Below are 19,029 nucleotides of genomic sequence, written 5' to 3'. Positions count from 1 at the left end.
TCATGCTCCTGCTCTCCCTGTGGTTACCTGAAGTCGTATTCAGCTTTATGTGAGACAGCCTAAGTAAATGACCTCACTATCACTGTGTCTCGCTCATCTAGGGTGCTACCATAGTAGTGCTAAGAAGAGCATTAATCATAACATGCTCTTGAGATACCATGTATATGTTTGAGGTTTAAATCCAAGAATTTAGAGTCAGGCATCAAGAATGCACCACAACAAGGTGAGACCAGCACTCAACGCTGAAGTGCACCCAAGGGAAAAATTCTAAATATTGCATGACATCCTTAAAAACTATTGTAGGAAGGTCCCCATGTATATTAAGAAATTAATTCCACATATCACAGCCACCATTGATTGCTGTAGCAATATACATTTAAAATAAACAAAAAGGAGGAGTATCACCACAGTACCGGGAGGTGGCCCTACTGGAGATGGGGACATTTTTGAAGACTCAAGGAGAATTGTTCCTTGTTTAAACAAGGAACAATTCTCCTTGAGTTTTCAAAAATGTCCCCATCTCCAGTAGGGCCACCTCCCGGTCCTGTGGTGATACTCCTCCTTTTTGTTTATTTATAATTGGTCTAGGGGAACAGGAGTACCTCCCTCCACTTTTGTGGAGAAACCCTTACTCTCCCATTGTTTTAGCAATATACATTTTGCCAGGCCAAATCCGAATGCTAAAACCTAGAGGCAGATCAAACTGAGTAGAAATCCCACCACTAGGGAGCTACATTAGTCTGTTATTGTCTGAACTGTGACCCCTTCATGAGGCACCTCGAAATCCAGACAATCGTTTGACTTTTAACCAACCCTTTTGTTACCTTCCTGAACTTATTTCCAATAGTCCATAACGCTTCAGCTTTGTTTAAGGTGGTGGCTCTATTTTGTGTGGTGATTGACTCATGGCCGAAAATATCCAACAACATTTTGTTTTTGAATTTTGGCACATACCTTTATTCTCTTGAGAAGGGGCCCTTAGACTACACACCAGTACTTTATAAATAAGCCAATATTTGTTATTCTGTATTCACTTTTTACATTTTCATAATCATCAGTATTTTAATGTTTATGAATTGTCTGCAACAAATGAAATCACAACTAGCACATTTTATGTTTGTGTTATTTCATGAAAAATAGAAAATAGCAACCTTGCAAAGTTATCTAAGTTTGACGATTTTCCATTACCCCTAAAGTGTTACTCAAGTTCATACTTACATTGTCAATCCCTGTCATCATAGGATACTGTTTCGTTATTTAAAACTTTCCAAAATGCAAAAAGTAAAATTGCAAGTAATCAGACTGATACTGCTTTAGAAATTATACTGAAATGCCAGAGGATTGCTCGGTGTTCAATCTGATTTGTATTAAACTTATTATTGACAACAACGCAATTGCTCTAGCATATTTGTTTGAATGTACCATTTTTAGTGGATACACAAGGCCTGATCGTATTAAACAAGGGATCCATTTTGTGTGCCTCTCTGAAATTGATGTATTTTTCCCTTCAAGCTGAAGCTCTAGGTGTGGACCACATGGTCCCGGTGCCATACCGTAAGATTGCCTGTGATCCTGATGCAGTGGATATCGTTGGGATCCCAGATAAAATTCCTTTTAAGCGGCCTTGTACTTATGGTGTGCCAAAGCTCAAGCGAATTCTTGAAGAACGACATAACATTCACTTTGTCATTAAAAGGTAAGCGGGTCCAAAGAATTTTGTTTTGTTCATATTCCAGTAGTTCAGAATTTGATGTTACATTTCTTGGTGGGAAGGTTAAGCATTTGTGGGAGGCTACTGGGTGAAGCAAACAGGTCATTATCTGTCAAAAATGCAGAATGATGAGCAGGAGTGGGCTGTGGCAGTGTACATCTTGAAAACCGACTGATACCCTGTTGAGGAGATAAAATTGAACAATTGAGAGAATTACTGAGAAAAATGCTAACATCCCTGGATAGATCATTTATGTAATTATAAAGGTGATTGAGAAGTAAGATGTTAAATTGGGCTTATAATATAGAAAACAGATTTTTTTTTACAAGTGGCACTGCGTTTATTCATGTAAAATGCTGTAACCAACTACATAGAAAACTGTAACCAGCTGCTTAGTGCATTAAGAGATATGAAAATTGCTACAATGTGTTTGGTCCCTCTAAAACCAACGGCCAAATGCATCAACGGTTCCGTTTGCGATTCCTAAATTGCGAAAATTAAGGAATCGCAATTTAGAAATCGCAAACGGGAATGCATGAAAAAATCGCAACTTTTTTTGCGATTCGGTATTTTTCCTTAATTGCGATTCACAATTTGCGAATCGCAATTAAGGAAAACCCTTCCCATTGATTCCTATGGGCCAAGAGGCCCATAGGAATCAATGAGAAGGCATTTACAATTTGCGATTTTCAATTTGCGAATCACTAATTGAAAATGCAATTTCAAGGGTGCAGGGGGGGTCCAAAGAACCCCTTCCTGCACCCCTGAAATTAAACTTAAGTGCAATTTACACACACACATGTCCCAAGGACATGTGTGTGTGTAAAATGCAACTTTCAAAAATGCATTTTTGTGCAGGTTTGAAGGTTTTCGGTAAATTAGCATGAGGTTCAACCACATGCTAATTTACCGCTTCCAAATGGCTAATTCGCAATTTAAAAATGATCATGCATTGCATTTAAGAAATCTGAAATTGCGATTTCTTAAATGCAATCGCAATTTTAGAAATCGCAACATGATTGCGATTCCTAAAATTGCGAAATACATGATGCATTCCAATTTTGATAATTGCATTCGCAAACGGCCGAAAATTGCGATTCGCACCGTATGCAAATGCAATTATCGTTGATGCATGTGCCCGCAAGAGAGTATATCCTTATGTACACATGTACGGTTGCAAGGAGACACTGTAGCTTCTGCCTTTGTTTAGGTTGCTAACAATGTACATTTTAAGGCAGCATCCGAGGCTGTGAAATTTACTTGCATGCTTTAGTGCACCCAGCAATACACAAAAGAAGAATGAATAAACTTTTTTCTTTAATATGCACAAAATTGCTCGCCCTAAATTACTAAAATCGTAGTCCCTCTATTAGTTTGAAACATGTAATGACCATCTCTCCACCTTAGATTTGTTCTTGTGGTGAGACAAAGTAAGAGTGCTGCATACTGTATACCTTTGAATATCCCCTTTTAATGGGGAAAAAGAGGAGAGGGACCTGCAGTAGTAATTTGGTGGTTAGGTGCACATTTAGTTTAGAATGTGCATTATACAGCCTCTCACTGCATTTAGAAGGGAAACACAGATTGAAGTTATTTACAGGAATGGTGAAATGATTTCCTCCTCACTTGGCAAAGTGTAATTTTGATGGTCCCCTCCACAGCAATATATCACATGTGCTGCATATAGGAGTAATCACTCACCCCTCCAGTTGGTGCTCTTTACAGCTGTCGAATAATACCTTACCCCAAATCTTGCTCTTGTATAATAATAGCACTGACAAATTCAGAAAAGAAAACCAACACTGCTATTGTCAGGATTATGGGGTGAGACACATTGCAAATAGCACATCCTGTCTGCTTGCAAATAGACCATCTACTACAGACAGAAGTCCATACTGAGACCACTCCATTGCAGCACCTTATAGGATATGTACATTTTCTGATCTGAACTGCATTGTTGAGAGTAACCTCTCTGACCAGATGGAACCAACAAAGGTGAGGGATCGTCACTCTCAAAGATTCATTAGCAAAGCTTGGGAGGAGGACATCACTTTGTCTCTCCTATTTGAGATAACTGAGTCAGAGAAGCCTCTAATGCTACTCACCTGCTAATGATGCAGCTCCTCCCAGGCCACAGTTCCACATCTACCTCCAGGCTTCTGGCAACCACTGACAGTTAGGCATGCTGCCTTCGGTAAGCCACTAGTGCAGCACTTGATCGTTGCACCCTTTCCCTGGTGAGCAATATCTTCGTTCAATTAACAAGAAGAATGACTTATTAATATACACACACACCACCACCACCACTTCAAAGATAATTATATTCTTTACTAACCTTTTCTGAAATCGGAAAAGGATAGAAGTAGTAAGGTATACATTCAAAATATCGATATATGTAAATTTATTTATTGGTATTTATTTTGAATTAATTGTTTATTAATAATTAATTGTTAATTAATTAAAATATAATTGGTAATTAATTTTAATTAATAGTTTAATTGATAATTATGTTAATTTTTCTGTAGCGGGTTGTGGGTTTATAGGGGAATAGGGTGGGAAGTAATTTAATTGTAATTAATTAAATATTGTCATTTATTTATTGGTTTTGTTTTGTTGTAATTTTTTATAATTTTTTAATTGTTAATTAATTAATTGTTAATTGGTAAATAATTTGTATTAATAGGTAATTAATTGTAATAATTATTATTTGTTTGTATTTTTAATTGATTAATTATTATATTATATAAAATTGTTAATTACTTTTAATTAATTTGTATTTTGTATCCTACTGTTGCACTCTCTGGAGTGTGAATAGTAATTTTTACCCCTACGCTAGCCACCGCTTTCCCTACTGTTGCACTCACTGGAGTGGGAATAGTCATTTTTACCCCCTACGCTATCCAATGCTTTTCCTACTGTTGCACTCTTTGGAGTGGGAATAGTAATTTTTATCCCTACGCTATCCAACACTTTCCCTACTGTTGCACTCTTTGGAGTGGGAATAGTAATTTTTACCCCTACGCTATCTAACGCGTTCCCTACTGTTACACTCTTTGGAGTGGGAATAGTAATTTTTACCTCTACGCTATCTAACGCTTTCCCTACTGTTGCACTCACTGGAGTAGGAATAGTAATTTTAAACCTCCCGCTATCCAACGCTTTCTATACTGTTGCACTCTCTGGAGTGGGAATAGTAATTTTTACGCTCCCGCTATCCAATGCTTTCCCTACTTTTGCACTCACTGGAGTGGGAATAGTAAATTTTATGCCTACGCTATCCAATGGTTTCCCTACTGTTGCACTCTTTGGAGTGGGAATAGTAATTTTCACCCCTACGCTATCCAACACTTTCCCTACTGTTGCACTCACTGGAGTGGGAATAGTAATTTTTACCCCTACGCTATCCAACGCTTTCCCTACTGTTGCACTCACTGGAGTGGGAATAGTAATTTTTACTCCTATGCTATCCAACGCTTTCCCTACTGTTGCACTCACTGGAGTGGGAATAGTAATTTTTACCCCTACGCTATCCAACACTTTCCCTACTGTTGCGCTCTCTGGAGTGCGAATAGTAATTTTAACCCTCCCGCTATCCAACGCTTTCCCTACTGTTGCACTTTCTGGAGTGGGAATAGTAATTTTTACCCCTACGCTATCCAACGCTTTCTCTACTGTTGTATTTACTGGAGTGGTAATAGTAAATGTTACTCTCCTGCTATCCTATGGTAAAAGTATAGTATATTTTTTATTAATATTATGTTTATATATATATGTGTTAAAAAATGTAATTGTATGTTTATTTATTTTTAACTTAAATTAATTATTTATTAATTTTAAGGTTATTTAAGTATTTTAAGTATGTTTAAGTTAATTACATTTATTATTTCATTACTTTTACATTACTTTTAAGATATTTTAAAAATTCGATATTTTGACTAACTATATTTTTTACATCAATATTTTTGATTCGATATTTTTGTACTTACCTGTTTAGAGATAGGAAGTCGATATTTTGGTATTCTATATTTTTTAATCGATATTTTGCTACATCGATATTTATGACATCGATATTATGTCAGTGATCCAAGTAGTAAAACGCTATGTGCTACACTCAATAGGCAAACAGAAATACTGGCTATCTCATGGTCAAGACCAGTAGCAACTCTGACAATACAATAAATGACAAAAGGGATGAGATGCTATGCCTGGTCGCAAACTTAGTTATGGAGGAAGTTGCACTGGTCAAAAATGGGACAGATGGCTGTTATGTAATTTTTCTCAGTTAATAAGTTTTAGCTTCTACTTTCATGCATCAAGCACTATGGCAACATTTGTTTGTTCTGTTCCAGCCTTAGTTTATGGCTAACAATTAGCTAAGTCAATGTGCACTATTGTTTTTTAAGTAAATAGATCAGACTAAGCAGACATGCTACTGACTTTACTGTAGGCGGGCTGCCCATTCCGGATCGCTCTGTACATCCTCCAACGTTCCACTTATGAGACCAGAATTGCTCTGCTGAACATCTGCAAATCTTATGAACCAGCACAAATCTGAACAGTTAACAGATGGGCATATCCCCAACAAAGCAACCTGCTTTCCGACTGAAATGCTCACACTGCGAGAGAAGGAGTAAACCGGTTAACGGGCCCTCTACCCCCTGCAACGGATACAGTGATCGAGACATTGCAAAAATTAACCAGGGAAATGAGATTGGCGAAATGATTGACCGCCAAAACACCTCAATGGGTAGGAAGGAAACTGAGAGAGCTGGCACAACTACCATTTTCTAAGAAGTGAAACCTGCTATGTATATCATCTTTAGAACAGGTATGGGACAGAAATGGAATTGTTCCATTTGAACACCTACAAACAGAGTATGAAATGGCTCTTTCCCATAGATGCATATACCTACAACTACAACAAGCCATAAGTGCTAGAATCCCAGCAGACAGAGTCTCAAGAGGACTCCCCGCTAGAGACTGTTAGATGGGCAAATCACTGCTAAAGCCATATCCCTTACATATAGGATGATTATGAACAATACACAAAATTGAAGAAATTAAGGGGAAAATAGCAAAACAATATAGGGAATATCAAGGTCGACGACTGGGAGGAGGTGCAGCAATTCCCACGAAAGGTGGCCATAAAAGCTAAATATAGGCTTGTGCGATTGAAAACCCTACATAGGGTATACTACAGTAGGACGCTGCTGCACAAAATAGGAAGAGCTGCGACAGAAGGCTACCCTTGGAACTGTGGACAGCGAGGAACTTCCTTCCATATTTTGTGGAAATCCCCCAGACTCCAAAGGTACTGGCAATTGTTAACACAAAGGCTGGAGGAGGCTACAGACTGTACTGTTAAAACTACCACTCCACGAGTATAACAGGGGATATGGAAAGACATGGAGGCCACCAGGTACAAAAGCTACTCATAAATCTGGGATATATGGAGGCCCAATGGGACATATCTCAAAAATGGGGTAGTATGACATCTCCAACGAGTTGAGACTGGGAGAGGGGCATGGAGTCATGTGTGATCTCAAGACAAGATATGAAGGGAGGTGGTTGGAGGGAGGAGGGAGAGTAAATGGTACCAAGCGACAGATGAACACAGGAACAACACCTACTTTGGCACACCCATGCTCCTTCTCTCCCTCCCCTGCCCCCTTCCCCATGCTTCTGTCATAGACATTTGACTGTGTAATCCCATCTGCATTTTATGCATTCTAAAGTTTGTAGTTTCCTGCCCAGTAGGCTTGAATCTCTTGGGGATCATGGTGTGTAATGTTATTGCTCCCACTGCTGAATGGTAGACAGCTGGAATGGGGGTCACCTCTGATACATGAGGCATTGACCACGTTTAGCAAAAAGTAGCCATTGTCTTCTCATGAGGCTATGGGTACTGGCAGTTGATTCAGCGAGAGCGTTTAGGGAGCGCTTTCTGAGGACCCCCCTCAGTAAATGTGCACAGACAACCATAACAGGAACCCTTCACTTATCCTAATCTCTCTTGCATGATTGTGAATGTGGACAGTGTGCATTGAGACTGTGTGTATTATGAGTGGTGTCTTTTACAAGGGCAAATTGCATCCAAGCACCAAGTAATTCTTACCTGCACAATATATGCCATTTCTGACTTCCTTATCATTGGATCAGAACCAGAGACTGCACAGCCATGAGCAGCTGAGAACTTGCAATGCTTTTCTTCTAAATATGGTCCCAGACTGTTTAGAGTATAGCTCTATCTGTATAGTACCCTTTATTGATGTTCCACTTGTATGTAAGTAACAAACCCTCAATACTTCCCATAGTAAGCCTTCACAACAGACAACGGTTCAATAATCACTGATTGCCGCCAATGTTCCCTCTCATTTTTTTCCTCTGTGTGCGGCAGTGTACGGTCTCTGCGCTGCAGCCATGGCTATGTGCGCCAGGAACCAGACCGCGCGTGTGTGCAGCGCCAAATATCACTCCAAACATTTGCTTAAAAAACTGAAAAGACGGTGCATTTCCACCTGCAGTTTAGACCTGCATGCAAACTGTAAGGTATAGATTAGATGATTATACATTTTGCCCCCTTGTCTTTCATTATCCTAATGTTGCAAAATGGTTTTACTTGGGTAGAAATCAATTCTTATCAGTAAAGGTATGGTGTTACGTTTTAAATTCTCACTGTATGCTTCTTCTGACCAAGAACATTTAAACTATACTGTTTACTAGTATGGATGACTTGTGCCTCCTACAAATTCTATTCCTCTGTCTAATGTAAGATTTCCTAAACATTGATTTACACACTATGATTCAGTGTCTCTGTGTAATGTGTATGCGATGTAAAGTGCTTAACACCTAACACTGGAATGAGTGGTGCTATTAAACAAAATAAATATGAAAGAGAGAGGTGTTATAGACTTGAGGGGCATTGTTAAAGGTTGTTAATGAGAGTATCCGTAGCGGAGGTGGTCATTGGGGTGCCAACAAACATTGTCACACCAGGCGCCACCAAGCACTAAAGCCTGTTCAAATGGCACTAATAATTACAGTAAAATTATGAAAACGCCTCCCATGCAATTTGAAACCTAGCCAGCTATGTTGCTGCATTTCTTATCTTAATAGGCCTGGGCTGCAGGATGATTGTGTGCATTTGTCAAGGGTTTCGTGTTAATTGCAGCTCATGATGGGTGCTGCGATTAACATGAAAACTTTAACAAATGCAAAGGAACATTTAAAGGATTTTGAAAGTCCTGCGCCAAACTTATTTCTGTGGCCCCTGATCATAACAGCTTTGAATTTATGATCCAATTTCAGCTTTTTCATGTCCTTTTTGGCCAGGTCACCGACACTGCAAAGGCACACTGGTCCAAATTCTAAATGTGCTTCCATCTAATATTCAGGGATAGTGGTATGTGTTTTCAAAATTGTAATATAGCAGCCTGAAGGAAAAGGAGAGGAGACTAGTGAGAAATAGGATTTAGTAGCAGAGAAAGGGGGAGAGAGAGGAACAAAGGAGAAAAAAGTCAGGGCGCAAAGACGAGAAATGGAGAAGGGGGTAATGGAGAAATTGGTAAGAGAGGTACGGAAAGAGAAAGGCAGCCAGAGAATTTGGAGAACTGGGAGGGAGAACGGAGAATTGAAACAGGTAAGAGAGAAAGCAAAGAACAGGCAGCGAGAGGGAATTGGAGACAAGAATGGGATGGGGAGAAGGGGAAAGTGAGTAAACATAGAGCGGGACAGATATGAGGAAGAGGAAAAAGAAGAGAAGGAGACAGCGAGAGCAGCTGGGGAGTGGAAGAAAAAAGGACAAAAGATATGTCGGAGAAGGCAGCGAGTTTGGTATGGCAATGCTTCAGAAGTAGTGTCTCTGCATATCGACATTGGGGTTCTAGGAGGAGCCTTTTTTGCCATCTTGTCATTTCTAAATGCTCGCTCTGTGTAACCGTGCTCACCTGAACGAACTAAGAAGGGTGGTAGGCTGGCTAGGCCGTACCAAGATTTGAATCTTGCCAAGATGCAGGTCTGAGCAGTTGGCAGCTGCGAGTTTGTAAATGACTGATCCATCTGTCGGGAGTATTCTCTTCACTAACACTAGCTTCCCTTCTCTTTTTGAAACTCAGGGGCAGCAACATTGTCGTGGTGTCACCAAGGCTTTAAGTGGAAGCTTTTTCAATATTATATACAAGCCATAGTTGCTGCTTATTTATCTCATGCAACTAACAACCATTGACAAAGCCAATAATCTTGATTTGTTGCAGGTATGATGTTACTTGTTGAATCATACATCTGGATGCAAGGACAGAAACAGCAAAATACAAGTCGGGCAGCACACTATGCCAAGCACAGAAAAGTTTCAAAAGTGTCAATCACCCTGCAGCTGCACTCTATTAAGAAGAGAAATTCATCAAGTCTACAAACACAGTGTGTGCTTTACACGCCATGTTTGTAGAGTTGCTGCATTTCTTTTCTTAATAGAGCTGGGCAGCCGAGTGATTTTGTGACTTAGCTAAAGTTTTCAGGTTAATCGCAGCGCCTGTAAGGAGCTGCAATTAACAAGTAAACGTTGACACACAATCATCCCGCAACCCAGCTCTGCTAAGAAGAGAAATTCAGCAAGTCTACAAACACGGCGTGAGCTTTACATGCTGTCTTTGTAGAATTGTTGAATTTCTTTTGTTACTAAAGCACGGCTGTGGGCAGAGTGTGTGACTTTGTTTAAAGTATTCATGTTAATCGCAGCTCGTGATGGCTTCAATTAACATGAATACTTAAACCAAAGCACACAATATGCCCCGCAACCGGGCTCTACATTAAAAATTAGAAAGCAAGTGCCCACAGTCTGCTGCAAGACTTACCTGCCACTATCTTGTCTTCTGTTGAAGTTGGTCTATTCCAACACTCTCCGCAACCAAGAAACACCTGTTTTCCGCGCAACTGCTTTTAAAAAGCGAGCGGCACGAAAAACAGGTGTTTCCTGGGCTGTGCTATGTGTGTGTGTGCTCCACAAACGGCACTGCACACTCTGGGTAACAGAGGTGCACACATGTGCATGCGCGCACCTTATTGGGAACAGTGATTGCAACATGAACTAACAAAAAGGCCTTACTCTTATAATTTTTTTTACCTTCTTTATAGAGTTTCATATTAGTACAGATATTAGTACAGACCAGAATACATGCAATTATGATTCAGGAGTAAGTACAGTAGTTAATTTCAGTGGTATAAAATATTCTCTCTTGATGATACAACAGGTAGATGTAGAGATGATACGGTCATCCCTTAAAAAAAACAAGAAATAAAAGCACTAACATTTCAAACTATGAGCCTACTTCACTGCTATAAGGTGTCCCAGAATTAAGTTTAGTTGAGTGTATTAGGATTTGGCCATTCATGCTGGTCTGGTTTTCATGGTAGTCACCTTCTCTAGTAGTATTTCTAGTAGAATCTCAAACAGTTCTTTTGATTATTGATTATTAATTGATGTTTAGGGCCTTCTAGATTCAAATATTACCTTGGATCTTTGCAGCCCTCAGTTCTTTCGAGGCAGCAATCAGTGCCATGTCGGAGCTGTGAGCACCTCTGAGTCCAAATTGTGTGGAGTCCAAAAGATTATTAACATCTATTAAAGAGGTTAGTTCCACATTTTTTTTACCTTTTTCATAATTTTAGCCGGAAAAGGTAACAGAGAGATTGGGTTGTAACTGCTAGGATCTTGTGGATTTAGTCTGAGTTTTTTTTAAGAGTGGACGAATGGCGTCTCTTTTCTATCCTACAGGAAAGTAGCCTGTGTTGATTATCTCATGGGAGATTCCGACAAGATGATTGCTTATGATATTAGGGACAAGAGGTATAATCTTTGGACTAGGGTCCTGGGGAGAACATGACTTAGTGGACTTGGTTAGGCTTAGTACTTGCTCAGTGCTAAGTGGGGAGATGGTATTTAAAATGTTCAGGCTGGAAAATAAACTACTGAGTTAAAATTAGTAATATGAAAGATTAATTCCTATATAAGCATGACATAAAAGAGCACAGAAAGCTGTCTAGACATTCATATTAGGAGGACATACAAACCTAATGGTGTTACAAATATAACAATGAATGAGCACAGAAAGAAAGCTATACAGCTATACAAGATTAACATGCAAGGCTTAAATGGTTTGCACATAAAACTGCAGCCCTCAATTAAAATATATGCATGCATGGCATACAGGGATGCAGTTAAAAAGGGACTGCATGCTTAGAAATAAAAATAAATGACGACTTCATGAAGAACAGTTTCAAATGAATGATAAAGCTGAAATGTGTCCTGGGCGCAATATGGAAAAGATGTTAGCAGGACACTTTCTATCTCTTCAGACTCTAAACACAAGGGCAACACTAAAGTAGTAAAGTAAAAATAAACACTGGCAGATTTGCTCCTTGTGTTGTGTAACAACAAAATGCAGTTGTGAGAAAGTGGCTCTATATATACTGGACTAGAAGGAAGTACAGTGTGTATAGGGTCCACCAACCCCAGAGGTATAGCAGAGGTTAAAGTCAGAACTGACCTTACTCTCCAAAGTGGTAGCTTGATGGAGCAGTAAGGGAGTACCAGAGGACAGTGTAAAGCATTTGATGTACACACTCAGTCAGCAAAAGGTTTCACACAGTCAAGGACTGAACTTACAGGCCAATTGTTTGTATATCCAGAGATATGGTTGTTTTATTTTTAGAACCAACAGTTATAAAAATATACTTTTCACATTACGAGTACTCTCATGTAAATACTTTGCAGAGGAGCAATACGTTTGTATACACATTAATCACAGGTTAGCTAATAAGCAATACAGTTCTGAAACACACTCTAGCATTGAGCTCAATGGGTTTTCGTAGGAAAGTACAGTTGATTACTTTATGGATTACTTTGGTAGTCCCAGGACTAGATCTTGGATTCAGTCCTGGGGTCTAAGCTGAAAGCAGATTAGCAAAAACGTTTTAGTTGCAGTGATGATTTTTCCTGAATATAAAGCTGTTTTAAAAGTTCACACTTAGAAACTTTTCGAGGTGATTCTCACAATGTTATTCAATGGGAGGAAATTCAGGTTACAGGTAAAGTATGATCGCGTTACTTTTGTAACCCAGCACTAGTCTCCTAGGGCCAGCACTGGGGGCTAAACTCAAAACAGATAGGTAATTGCGCTTCAGTATTTCGTACGATTTTTAAAGAATATTTGCAGTTTTCAAAAGTAGACACTTAGAAGAATTTTCATAGAAAAGCAGACAATGGGTTCCTTTGGAGAAAATACAGGTTACTAGTAAACCCGCTAAGGATTACTTTTGCGGTTCCGTACTGGGCTGAAAGGTACAGTACTGGCTTCTCTCCTGATCACAGGTGAGTATTTTCGGATTCGGACTTTGCCTGATTTTATAGGAATATTTTCAGTTTTCAAAACTTCACACTTAGAAAATGTTCGAGTCAAAAATGGGTCAATGTTATCCAATGGCAGGTAAGTGAATTACCGGTTTCCAGGTGAGTACTTGGTTGGTGAAGTTAGGGTTCTGGGCATAGACTCAGTGGTCCCCCAGGGTCAGATGAGTACAGTTGATTCGGTCCCAGTGGCGCAGAGGCGGCCGGGTGCAGAGGTAGGTAGGCCCAATGTTATCCAATGAGGGAAAGGGGGCCTTCGGTTGGTGGCTGCTGGCTAGCAGGCCACTCGGCTCTGGAAGCTGGGCTCCTGGTCACTTGCTCTGGGCAAGGGGGAAGTAGGATAGGGCAAAGAGGTCACAGCCAGTGGCACTCGGGCGGCTGGGTGCAGGGTGCTTTTGAGCCGTCGGGCGCTCAATGTTATCCAATGAGGATCTTGAAAAAGGAACAAAGGCTGCAGGCTCGGGGACGGTGACTCTCCAGGGGAGACCAGCACTTCAAGAGGTAAGTTGGGATGTTGGAGCACAGGTAGGGACCCCCCAAGGGAGGCACAGGGGGCTGTAGGGTGCCGGCTGCAGTAGTGTCTTTGGGTGTCGGAAAAGCTTACCCTCGGCTGGTCGCGGTTGGGGTGGCTCCAGGTTCTGAGTCTGCAGGCGTCGGCTGGTTCGTCGAGGAGGGTCTTTGGGCACTGGACTTCGGGTCCCAGTCGCCAGGGGAGTCGTCCTCGTGGTCTTGGTTCGGGTTGGCCCGGCCCGGGCTCGGCTGGTGCAGAGTGGGCTGGTCCGGAGCTTCCTGGTGGGCACCAGGTGGGTTGTTGCAGCAGAACCTCTGCTGATGGGAGTCCCAATCGTCGAGAGGGTCAAGGCAGGCAGGTCCTCTGGGTGTCCCAAGGTTGTTGTCCGCAAAGGTCGCCGGGTTTAGGCAGGAGCAGGTTCCAGGATCAACAGCCCGGTAGGGCTGGGGCCAAGTCAGTTGTTGTTGTCCTATAGGTAGCAGCTGCACGGCGGGTCGTCTTCTTCTTGATCTTCTTTCTTCTTTATGATATCAGGATCTGAGGAAGGAAGGTTCAGGGAGCCCCTAAATACTAAATTTAGGGGCGTTACAGGTAGGGCAAGGGCAGGGACCAATGGGTCCCTGTCCTGGGGTGAGGACACCCCCTAGCCTGCTCCTCTCCTGTGGGAGGGGGGCAGGAGCCTAGCTGGGATTGGGCAGGACTCCCCATCTACAAGATGGCCGGAGCCCGGGGTCGTGCTTCACCTCACCTCCTCCACCTGAGGGGTGGAGCTGGCACAGGTTGGCACCCCCCCTTCCTGATGTAGTTTTTCCCGCCAGTCTTCCTGCCAGAGTGGGGGTAGGACTGGTGGGGGGCTGGTTGCCTGGTACAGCAAATGGTCTGGGGAAGCTCTCAGAGGCGGTATGCCTTTGAATCTTCCCCCTGTCCATCCTGGGGGAGGAGACGTAGCACCTCGCCCCCCAGCGGGGGGCTCTCCACCTAGGGGTCCAGCAACATGTCTGCTGGGTGGCAGCCTCTGCAGCCACTCAGCCCAGACGTGGATTGTAGGCTCGGGTTTTTGGAGGGCATCTCTAAGATGCCCTCTCGTGCATGTTACATTAAATCCCACACTGGCATCAGTGCGGGTTTAATGTTCTGAGAAGTTTGGTAACAAACTTGTCAATCTTCAGTGTAGCCATTATGGTGCTGTGGAGTTCGTGAATGACAACCTCTCAGCACCATGTACTCTTAAATGGCAACACTGCACTTACAGTGCCCAGGAATGGCCCTGGGTACTGTCTGTAGGGGCACAGGGCTCATGCACCTGGGCCCTCACCTCTGGCATAGGGCACCCAGCTAGAGGGGTGACAGAAGTATGCCAGGGCAGTGGGTTCTGTGGGCATGGCACACAGGGATGTGTGCCATGTCGACTCTTGCTTTAGTTCTGTACTTAGGCACTCAGCCTGCAAAGGCAGTGTGTGGGAGCCAGGGTACAGGGCCCCTGAGGGTGGCACAATAAGTGGGCTGACCTCCTGCCCTATGCTGTATGTTGTTGTTGGTGGAAGCAAAATGAGAATGACATGTCAGCACATCAATAGATGAAGACAAATGGCTTAAAGCCCCTTTAAATAAGTATGTTATATATACATTTAAAACACAAGTCTTGGCTAAGACCTAAAAAGGAGAGACAGATAGATACTCACTTAGAAGCTGATTGTTTAGGTTTAAATCTTTTTATTGAACAATGCAGGAGACAAGCATGCAAGAATCGGGCCACACAGAGCCCATCGCAACTACTATTCAGTGCATTTATAATACAAGAGCAACAAATGACAGGTACATTCCTGCCTGCCACCCAAAAAGAAAGAAGTGAAAGAAAAGAAAGAAGATGCAGGGAAACCCACCCCCCAAGTCCTCTCCGGTCCAAATGGTGTGTCGTACATAAAGCTAGATCAGTCTATGTGGAGGAGTCCGTTGCGGTGAGGCAAATATCTCGGGCAGCACAACTCCAGTAACTCTGGAGCTAACAAAGCGAGGAATGGCTGCCAGAGGTCACTGAAGGAAGAGCCTCTCCTGGCCGGGGTAAGAGAAATCTTTTTCATGCCCAGCACATGCCACAATCGCTGGTACCACCCTGTGTGTGCAGGAATTCGGGGGGGTTCTCCAGTATATTAATATGTTTTGAATGTCTGTGCCTAGGGCTATGGCTATCTGCTTCCCTCGCCTAGATTTCAAAGGTTAAGTGAGCGAATTTGGTACCCCAATAGCTACATATGCAGGAAGCCTAGGAAGTTCCGTGTCCAGATATTTATCGACCATGTTGAGTATGTGCGTCCAGATGGTTGCATTCCCACAGAAGGTGAACCAGTATGCCCCTCTTCCCTACCCCTCTCCAACAGTCAGGGCACTGTGTAGCGTCGGCCCGGTGTAGTGGCTCCGGGGTATAGTACCAGTAGTAGACAAGCTTGGTGAATTTTTCTGTTAGGCCGGCATGTTTTGCTGTGTGGTGTACCCTATGGCATGCACCCTCCCACTCCTTGGAACTAAGGCTCTGCCCACGTTCTCTCCCCCAGTGTGCGCGCCCAGTGTGATAAGTGTGGGTATATCTGGACAAGAGCATCTTATACAAATTCGAGATCCACTTCTTGTCCAAAGAGCGTGTGATGAGCCACCGTTCATAGTGGGTGAGAAGCCTAGTCGCCTGCGTTTGGTTACCAGGGTGCATAGCCCAGTGTCGTACCTGTAGGTAGCTCATCCGTTCGGATTCTGGGAGGCCCTAATCCGCTCTGAGTTGCGAGAAGGGGATAATATCACCCATGTCAAATAATAGGCCTAGGGCTCGGCAGCCAGTTTCTCTCCACAGCGGGAAGGACTGCGGGCCCCTCCTGGGGCTAAAGTCCGGAGTATCAAAGAGGGATGTGAGTGGGGAAGGGAAAGTCATTAGAGCGTGACGTGTGTTGGTCCGATCCCAGACGGTAAGGGTTGTACGTGTCACCTGCGAGGCTTATAATTTGGGTGGGCGTTGAGATTTCCAGAGAAAGGGAATTTTCATGTAAGACTTACCGGCGACTGCACGGTCTTGAAAAAGCAAATGCTTCTCGGATTCAGCTCGGCTCAATTCAACCAAGTGTCGAAGCTGCGCTGCATTGTAGTAGAGCATGAGATCTAGAATTCCAAGGCCCCCTTCGTGAGGTGGGAGAAAGCTGACTAACCGTTTCATTCTTGGCTTGTTCCCCTGCCAAATGAAAAGAGAAAGTTCGGACTGCACCCTGTGCAGCTAGCCTGTAGGGGGTGGCAAGGGGAGCGTCTGAAAAAGGTACAGAATTTTGGGGAGGATCATTATTTTAATGACCGCGATGTGCCCCAGCCACGAGATCGGATAGTGTTTCCTTTTCCGCAGCGCAGTGCGAATATGTGTGTGAAGGAGGGAATAGTTGACCTTCCTCATGGCCTGCACGGTCCGGCCAATTGTATGCCTAAATAAGAGACATCATTAGACCATTGCAGGGGGTGTCGAGCCTTGAAGGTCTGCCCACACTTGTGATGACAAGGAGAGATTCAGCGCGGTAGATTTCGTCAGATTAACCATAAAGCCGGAGGCTCTCGCAAAGGAATCCAATTCCTCCAAAAAGGTCCCCAAAGCAATCGCAGGGTTCGCTAGAGTGACCAAGATGTCATCCGTGTATAGACTTATAGTGTGCGTATCCCCTTCAAAGCGGATGCCCGTGATCTGCGGCTGATCCCTGACACTCTGCGCCATAGATTCCATATAGAGCGACCCTTGACCCTGCCACCAGGCAGGTCGCTCCCCTCACCGCCGCACAGCTCCCCTCTGTGCCCTGTGCCCTGTGCCCCGCGGCTGCTGCCGTTCTTAGCTAGAGTGTGCCTTGTATTTTGATTTGTGTGCCTGCTTTCCTCTGTTCTACTGGGTAAATCTCTGCTGTTTTCCTTTGATAATTTTGGTGCCTTGCCCCTTTTGTGTACCCCTTGTGCCCTCTGTAACCCCCGCTCGCCCGCTCACCCCTCTGTGTTTCCTGCTGCTGCGTCTCCTGCGGCCCCGCCCCCTGTTTTCCCATTGGCCACCCCGCTCCCGCCTCCCAGCTGCTCCTCCCTCCTACATCCCCTCATATGGAGGATGCGCGCAGCGGGCGCGCCGCTGGTGCACCGAAGGCGCGCCTAAGACAAGCCTGTCTGCGCCCGTCCGCGACTGGACCGCGCCCAGCGCCAGGACCCCTGGATCCCGGAGACGCCACAACACCCAACTGCACTACGACGCCAGCACCCTCCACGCACTCAACCCCGGCTGAGAAAACGCCTGTTACTGGGCAACCCCAAAGCGCACCCAAGGACCCTTCTCCTGCCGGAACTGCAACTTCACCAGCATCCGGCCAGCCAAACCGCCCACCATGGAACCAAACTACCTCAGATGCATCCTTCTCAACACCCGCTCTGCCCGCAAACACGCCATCGAACTCTGGGACCTCCTCGACTCTACCTCCCCTGACGTCGCCTTCCTGACAGAGACCTGGCTGAACTCCACCTCCACACCCGACATCGCCATTGCCTTCCCGGAAGTGACTGCACCAACGGAACAGAAGGAGGAATTGCCATCATCCACAGGAACACCCTCAGAGTATCAACCAACACCGACGACACCCTCAGCACCGCCGAACACATGCACTTCCAGATCCACAACGATCCCAACACCACCCTCAGAGGAACCCTCATCTACAGACCCCCCCGGATCCAGGCCACAGTTCAGCGACTCCATCGCCGACTTCGTCAGCACGCATGCCCTCGCCTCCACGGACTACATCCTCCTAGGAGACCTGAACTTTCATCTCGATAACAACACCACCAACTCCACCGCCCTGCTGGACAACCTCGACAACCTCGGACTCAGACAGCTCGTGACAACACCCACCCACACCGCCGGCTACACGCTCTACCCCATCTTCACCGCAAGTCCCCACATCTCCTTCAACCGCACCACCGAACCCCACTGGACCAACCACCACTGCATCCACTTCACCTTCAGGAAGCCCACCACGCACCACCGCACCCAACTGCTGTCCCGACGATGCTGGAGCAAAGTCACCGAGGACCAGTTCACCACCACCCTCGCCCTGAACCCACCCACCGACTCCACCGACACCTCCGCCCGCAACCTCCAACAATGGATCGACGACTGCACCAGCACCCTCGCCTGCTCAACATACCCTCCAACAGCCACACCAGCAAGAAAGCCACCTGGTTCATCGAAGACCTCCAGGCCTCCAAGAGAACATACCGGAAACTGGAGAAGAACGATCACCGGACAGCTACACAGCCCACAAGAACGCCAACCCCAGGCATCACCAACTCATCAGAGCTGCCAAGAGGGCCTCATTCAAGGACCGCCTTGACAACAACGCACACAATAGTAAG

At 44.3% G+C, this 19,029-nt stretch overlaps 1 protein-coding gene across 4 annotated transcripts in view; it reads left to right on the top strand.

The window, feature by feature from the left end:
- Positions 1–19,029, top strand: part of GTF2IRD1 (GTF2I repeat domain containing 1) — a 1,361,292-nt gene that overhangs the window by 885,135 nt on the left and 457,128 nt on the right. For all 4 annotated transcript variants that reach the window (XM_078679432.1, XM_078679431.1, XM_078679429.1 and 1 more), the window contains one exon: positions 1,513–1,696. In XM_078679432.1, coding sequence (XP_078535558.1) covers positions 1,513–1,696 — 184 coding nt within the window. The remainder of the gene's footprint in view (positions 1–1,512; positions 1,697–19,029) is intronic.

The sequence above is a fragment of the Lissotriton helveticus genome, chromosome 3_1 (genome assembly GCF_964261635.1).
Source record: "Lissotriton helveticus chromosome 3_1, aLisHel1.1, whole genome shotgun sequence".
NCBI lineage: Eukaryota > Metazoa > Chordata > Amphibia > Caudata > Salamandridae > Lissotriton > Lissotriton helveticus.
Note: the sequence above shows the minus strand (reverse complement) of the source record. Positions and strands in the feature narration are given on the sequence as shown.